This window comes from Platalea leucorodia (genome assembly GCF_965183815.1).
Source record: "Platalea leucorodia genome assembly, chromosome: 9".
NCBI lineage: Eukaryota > Metazoa > Chordata > Aves > Pelecaniformes > Threskiornithidae > Platalea > Platalea leucorodia.
In genome coordinates this window covers 49,472,531-49,479,995 of record NC_138831.1, presented here as the reverse complement: position 1 = coordinate 49,479,995, position 7,465 = coordinate 49,472,531, and the positions used below count along the sequence as shown (strand labels likewise).

Genomic DNA, 7,465 nt, shown 5'->3' with positions numbered 1-7,465 from the left:
TCTTATTCCCCCCACCCGCATAATAAAGTGAAGGATCACCTAAATTTAAAACAATATATTTAAAACATTAAGAATCATTTCCTGGAGTGTTGCCTAGTTTGTTTTAAACTTTTTTTTAAACAACAACAAAAAAAAGAAGCCCAAACTATGAATGTTTGTTTATTGCTTTTATATTTCAATTGTACTTATTTCTGTGCTTGTACAAGTGGAAGCACATAACTTTTCTTTATTTTTACAACAGCCCTTTCAAAAAAGGAAGTCAGTTGTGCTCCTAATTGTGTATGTTTTTCAACTAAGGACCATAAGATAGGAGAAAGTGGACCACAAAATAACAACAAAGATTAATTTTAAAGGTTTCCCTATATACACTAATAAGTAACTTGCAAGCACGTTTAGATATGCCTACTTACAAGAAGTACATGATGCCCGTTTCAATTTTTTTTTTTAATTTCAGACTTCCCTAAATTCTTAAATTCCCTAATCTAAATGTCTGGAGACTTTAAAGTCTCCCTCCCACAGCTTCCCCAGGGATATTTCCTAATGCACTGAGAATTAAAAGATAAGCGTTCCTTGATGGTGTTCACACTGTTTGCTACATTGTTTTGTTTTCCCCCAATTTTCAAAGAAATATATACGATAATGAAAATGCCACTCTCTCAGCGAGAACACTTGTTCCCATTGACATAGATGGCAAAACAAGCAAGGAAAAAAAACCCCAGTGCTCCACAACTTTGTTCACATTGCAGTCATAAGCATTATGATTTTCAAGGTATTTACAGTTTACTACCTAAAATGGAACCCCAAAAAACTAAAGTGAGTTTCTGCCATGCCTTTACCTAATACAGAAATTATTTAAAAGTTTGAGTTTTTTAGGATTTGAATGTAACAGATGCATAGGTACACCTATGGAATAAGGCTAAAGGTACATCGCACAGCGATGACAGGAGGAGAGCAACAAGGATTGTCTCTCCCTTATGATTCCTTCAGCATATGTTTCTTCCCTGGCACGGAGGACTTTGTGCTAAGCCCCGTGAAGATACTCCTTCCTTTTAAAAGCGTGCCTTCGGTACGCAGCTGTGGTCGGGCCACCTATATCATGAGATTGACCCCCGACCCTGCACTGCCTGCTGTACTACAGGCTTGCTTTCTCCAGGGACAGGCAGGGGAGGGTAGTATTTCACGGCTGCCATTCCAAAGCAAAAGCTAGAAATCCAAGAGTCTTTACTTAATAAATAACATTCCAGCACTATTCACAGCAGTGATGTCTCACTTTACATGGAGAGTTGACAGAGTTTTCTTCTAGCTAAGGGGCTCAAGTGAGTTACGGCGATGAAGGAAGACCCAAGAATGCTGATTAATCGATATTGTAATCTACAAAAAGGAGGACCAAAACTCACATCCATTCCAGCCGTCAGGAAAAGCAAGACGGCGAGGCTGAAGCGGCAACCAGAGATGCAGCAATGCGCGGTATCAGTGACACTCTGCCCAGATCAAGTAACGCTTTGTTCTTTGTAAATCCAGGGACAACTCATGTCAGAAAAATTCCCAGTGTCAGCACTTCCAACTGCACGGAGACAAGGCTGTGAGGACACTGCAGGGCATGTGGCAGATCTGAGGTACCAACCAGAAGCATAGACAGAAATACCTGAGTGCTCCATATTTTTTTTCTTGAACCCGTTTGCAGAAGTACTAGTTAGGCTTCTCATTTTTTTTGGTTCTGCAGTTTAAGGGCTAAACTATCAAAAAAAAAAAAACCCAAAAACCCAACTGCCTGTTAATGATATGGCACTCTGCAAGTCCGTACAGCACATTTTACTTGCAAACCTGCCTATCTCAGTTCCTACAGAAAAAGGGGACCTCTTGTCTGCAGCCAGCAAATCACAGCTCTGGCGGCCGCCGAGGAGCTGCTGGAGCCCTTCAGACACTTGGTAAAAGCCTTACGTGGTTCAGCTGGGGAGGCCGTGAGCTGCCATCGTGGGAGGTTTGAGAATGGCTTGGAGGAACAACTGTCAGGAGTGATGTTGGTGTAGGTGATCACGGGAACGGACCGGGAGATCTTCTGAGAAACTTCCCAACCCCCTCTTCCAATTCAACGAGCAGTTTCACATGAACAGCTATGTTAATTTGATCCTTACGCCTACCTAACTAATTTTACAATAACAAATACATATCTGACATCCTCAGTTTCACTGATTACCAACAGCCTTGCTACTGCATCATCTATAAAACCGGTATCTTTCAGTTTACACTGCCAGTGAAGAAAGAAAGTGGACAAACGTCTAACCCTAACAGAAACGACCTGTCAGCCTCAGACATCCCAGCAGAGCATCTCGCTCACGGTTAGTACAGAGCACTCTCCAGAAACTCAGACGATTATGAGGAGCAGTTTTTACAAATTTCAGACGAACGGCTCGTTCTGGCATGATGACAATGCAATAAACGCACATTTCAAAGCCACTTTCGTCAGGTTCCTCCATTGTTCGCTGGACGGTTGCCAGAAAGAATAAAAACGTTACCCAGGGGTGAGCTCTCTGAAGGCATTAGGTGCTGGAGCCGAACTTCTGTGCTGATGGATCTTACAGAACCTCAGGTATGAGGATACCAGTAATTCCGAATTCAATGTTAGATTTATGCAAAACAAGGTGATACCTTTTTTTTTTTTAATTAGACAAAGCCAAAACCAATCGGGTGCTCCAATACTGTGACTGAAGATTTCTCAAAAGGAAAAAAATAAAAGAAACCAGAACAAAACCCAAACCCCACACTCATGGGGAAGCTAGTAACCACCAGTCATCTGTTAAATGAAACCTGTTCTTTCTTTCAGATTAGCTACTGTCTAGTGGTACATAATTAATATTGATTTGAAAGGCAGTCTGCCCAGGGGATCCAGAACAAGTGACTGTAGTACATGCTGACAAATGAAATATCATAATGGCCAGTTTACAGCACGACTTGAATGAATATCTATCAGTAGGAAGGGATTTTCCCCCTCAGACTTCCAAAAGGCTAAATTCTAATTTGACCAGATTTCAGACACTAGAAAATGGAAATGATATTTGAGGAAACTAGAAAGTACTGTTCTATTTTTTCAAATACTTTAATCAGTTTTTCATGTGAAGCCCAGACTGCGTGTCTCAGCAAAGGAATTCCTCGGTGAAAGTCAATGGACTAAACGATGGCATTAAAACCTGCATTCCTGCGTGGGTTTTTTGTGCATGTTCCCTTAGCCAGAGACCTCCCAGTGCAATTAGGGGAAGGAGGGCTCGAGGTCAGTGCTGTAACCTAGGATTTTAGCAACCTGAATTTCATTTCTCGCCCTGCCACAGACTTCCTATGACACACGGGGCAAGGCTCCACCTTTTTGTGGCTTACTTTCATACCTGTGAAATGGGGATAACAGGATCACCTCGCTGAGACGTGGAAAGGATAGGAAGTGAAGAGCTTAGGAAAATTAGGCCTCTAATAGAAAAGCGATTGACCAAAGGGTTAGAAGACCCTAACCTTCTGCAGACAGTGTTGGCTGACATGCTTGCTTTCACAAATGCAGTGGAGGGACCAAAATTCAAAATACTGAGTGCTTTTAAGTAGCATTTTGCTTCATAAATACAAACAGTCATTTCCTTGGAGGAAAAAACAGAGGGACCCCCCCCAGGTTATCATTTCCCCCTGTCAAACCTCCTCCCTCACATGTCAATTCAGCATTTGGCTCGGCGAGGCTGGTGAGAGGGAGGAGGGAGCCCTTTTGCTGCCTCCTGTCCCTCCTCCCCTCACCCGGCTGGAGGGTTCAGGGAAAGGGTAGGAACATGCTTGGGTTGAGAACATCCTAAAGTGATAATTAAAAGGATAAACCAAAAATGGTTTGCACAAGTAAACAAGCTGCTGTGTAAGAGACCTATTTACACCTTGCATTGAGCTTTCTTTCATCTCTCTAATGACTCGTGCAAGAAGCATTTTCAGAGCTACACAGACTTCTTACCCTGGCAGCTTTGCCACGCTAGAATGTCAGCTCCTGAAATGCAATTACTCTGAGAATGCAAGAGAGACTACTAAAGCAGACAGTAACATGGCATAATTTAGTAGAAGCTGTGTTCATGACCAGGACAGGAGCTGGAAAGATTTCCTACGTTTCCATAAAACATCCCATTTCCCTCTATACAATCCTATCTCAGGAAACAAACAAACCAAAACAAAACAAAATCTATTAATTCTACGTTCCAAGACTAAAGAAGGAAATGACAAATCTTATTAAGAAAAACAGGGTGGCACTTTAAAAAAGAAAAAACCAAGATGTCCCCATTTACTAGAAGCAGATACCTGCGTCCCCTTTGGTGCTGAAGCAAAACTGAAACAATTCTAGAACTACTCCTTTTTCTTCAGCTTACTTTTAAACAAGAATACTGAATTATAGATTTGTCTGAATAAAAAAATTCAGGATTAATCCCAGAATTTATTCACATATTTCAATAAGATTATTTAATCTCCTTAAACTGTTCGTTTTCAAGTCCAAAGCAGTTTAAAGCTTACTACGTAAATACTGGGCTTCCGAGCATCCTGCTGAATTCAACAGAACAGAAAGTCTAAGGCATCATTAAAAATAACACATTGTTTGCATTTTTCATAAAGACATCAAGAGTATTTCATCTCTCTGAAACAGGATCTCCCCCAGGGAATTATGGATGAGCAAAACCAGAACAAGTGGAAGTTAAATAATTTTTTTTTAAATGTCAAGAAGGCAATGGGTTAAGCTCTCAATTTATCTTTGTTTCTCCAAAGATACAACACTATTTCAGAGACATTAAGAGCGAGACCACACCTGTGTTTCTTTAGCGGTGGCCTGCTGAAAATATTTGTCAGGCATTGTGTCAGAATCCAGAGCACATTCTTTCATTTTATGATTAACCTTTAAAGAGATTACGTTGGGAAAACGCTCAAAGTGACATTCATACTAAATTAACTGCGTTCATGCTGGAACGGGTTTACCCTTGAAGTTGGCGGTGTTTTTCAAACAAAGCGTAACTCAGCCGTAGAGTACGTGTCCATAGGAAACAATACGCAACCAAACGCTGAATACAAGCCAGGAATGTTTTGATATTTAGACAGTAGTAAATTAAATACTCCATAGGAAAAAAAAAAAAAAAGGCAGATGAGAGAAACTGACCCTTCTCTTAATAAGATCTGGTCGTAGGGATGAGCAAATCGGCCTCAATTGAATAAAACCTGACCAGAACCTGGACTCGCATTGCAAACAGATCCCTTCTTCCCCTCATCCCACAAATACCCCAAAACATCTATAAAAAGTTCTGCCATCTCTGCCGGGCTTGGCATTGCTCCGAACTGTTCCTCCTGACAGGGTTTGCTCCCTGGATCCATGTCAGCTGGGGCAACTCCAGCGTTGTTTCATTGAGAGTTTATCTCGGAGACTAACGCAAAAGTCAGAGGCTGCCTGAATCTGGGCCCCTGGCCAAATCTCCAAAGACAAAGAACTTTGTCCAGCACAATGCTAATAAATGATTACACCCTCCCTTCACAAAACATTAATTCACTTGACTTGGGGCACAGGATTCCTTTTTCAAGTATACAGTAGGGGTTTAAAGAAAAAACATGCTCATTTGCAAAGCAACTGCAACAAGACCTGATCAAACATATCTTCCCACTAACAGACTCTCTCATCCCACACCAGCGTGATTTGTACCATAAATGAAGTGGTAGGAATGATACAAAAGTAAATGTAATCTGCGTGTTTTGGAAGAAATGTGTCAGTAGCACAACGCCAAGGCTCCGCTGCGTTCCCCGCTGCTCTGCATGCCTATGGCCACTTATGGTGGCAACCGGGAGAAGAACGATCCCTGAACACCCAATTTCTCATATTCTTCTGTTTAAGCACCGGTTGTGGGCTGCTGTCCTGTCTCAGCACTCTGACTTGGACCTTTACCCAATCGACGTTTTTTTTTTCTTAAATCCTTGTTGCAAAATAATGCAGAATGCTTCCAGAATAGCCAAGTGTGCAACTCCACTCCTCTGGAGGGGAGGATGACAAAGCTGCTGAGTGACAGCGCTGTACGCTAGCAGCCATTTGGAGTGGAAAACCTCAAAAGCTCAACCGCCCTCAAAGCCTTGGGAGAACATTTCATGTTGTTGAGCACCATCTGCTGGTACCTTGGCCACTGACACACGTACAGCCACCTCCACCTGCGCTTCAGGGCCTGAGACTCCTCTGTCGGGGAGAAGGACAAGGGCTACCTTCTTCCCAACAACTGCTGATCTGCTTCCTGACGTATCTCTTAGCAGCTCTCAGGTAGCTCATTTTATAAATGAGAACAGCAAACTGATGAAGCCAGAGCCTTTCCTCAGGGGTAACATCCATAATAAGGTAACTCTGGGTGTATCTGTAAGAGCATTTTTAATTCAGATTAGAAGTGTGATGTTGTGAAGTGAATCTACCAGTCATCCCCGCTTGCTGCGCTTTACTTCTCAGTGGGGCAGCCCTGAGCAGCGATCCCACCTCGCCCACCCCTCCGTCCCGCTCCCCTCGCGCTCTGCTCTCCCCTTTGCTCACGGGTTTTCCAGCACCGAGGGAAGCTGCCCGGGATGCCCGCGCCTGGAGCTGCTCTCTTCCACGCTGCCAGAGGAGCAGGAGGAAGCTGCAGAGCACCTCTGGCTTATCCCCTTTACCTTTCCCAAAGAGTACAAGCGTGCCCCAGCCCTGCAGCTTGCAGGAGGGCTTGCAAAGCCTCACCTCCCCCTCCTACCAGTGGGAGCCCTCTGAGCAGCCTGCGGTTTACGCTCACACGTGCCCCCAGATCAGCCCAATAACACAAGTGCTTGTAACACTGCGCAGTTTTGCCTCCGCCATCACAACCTATTTCCTTGCTTCTTCTCAGTCTCCTCTAAGCACCCGGGCAGAGGGAGGGAGAGAAAGCAGGAGTTAACTCTTTGTTCATCTCTGCCCAGATAGTGCTTTTATTCCTTGCTTCAAAGATGCCTGTTGGAGAGTCTGAGGCTGGAGAGGAACGACCCCGCCGTACGCCGAGCGCAGTTAGGAGTTTTAACAGGTAGCACGCAGCTGTACAGGTCCCTGCACTCACGGTTATGGCAACAGCCTTGTTGTGTTTGATATTGCCTTCAGTCTCATCAGAACCTCAGCATTTACTTTATTGAAAAGGAAGAAAAAATCTGGTTCTCAAAGTTACAAAGAAAAACTTAAAAACATGGCTAGGATGCAAGATTTCAATGCCAGAAATCAAAACTGACAAAACCCAAGATTATTTTCCCTTTTAAGTTTTTGTTATTCTTAAAACAGTACTGCAATGTCCGAGAGTCTGACTCGGTTTTTCAGGGCTGGTGGTGTTGATAACGGTGCTTCTGCATTGTTCAACACCAGCTTCACGTTTATTTGAAATGTATTTCATCAGCTAAAAGGCCGTAATTTGAGGATGAACAAACGTTTAGCAGTCCGATCTCACAC

The 7,465-nt window shown here is 43.3% G+C and overlaps 1 protein-coding gene across 1 annotated transcript in view; it reads left to right on the top strand.

The window, feature by feature from the left end:
* Window positions 1-1,329: 1,329 nt before the first annotated feature.
* The window catches only part of LCTL (lactase like), a gene marked incomplete at both ends in the record, with an annotated part of 48,884 nt that continues 42,748 nt past the window's right edge, over window positions 1,330-7,465 (top strand). Inside the window, one exon of the mRNA XM_082322061.1 lies at window positions 1,330-1,494. Coding sequence (XP_082178187.1) covers window positions 1,330-1,494 — 165 coding nt within the window. The remainder of the gene's footprint in view (window positions 1,495-7,465) is intronic.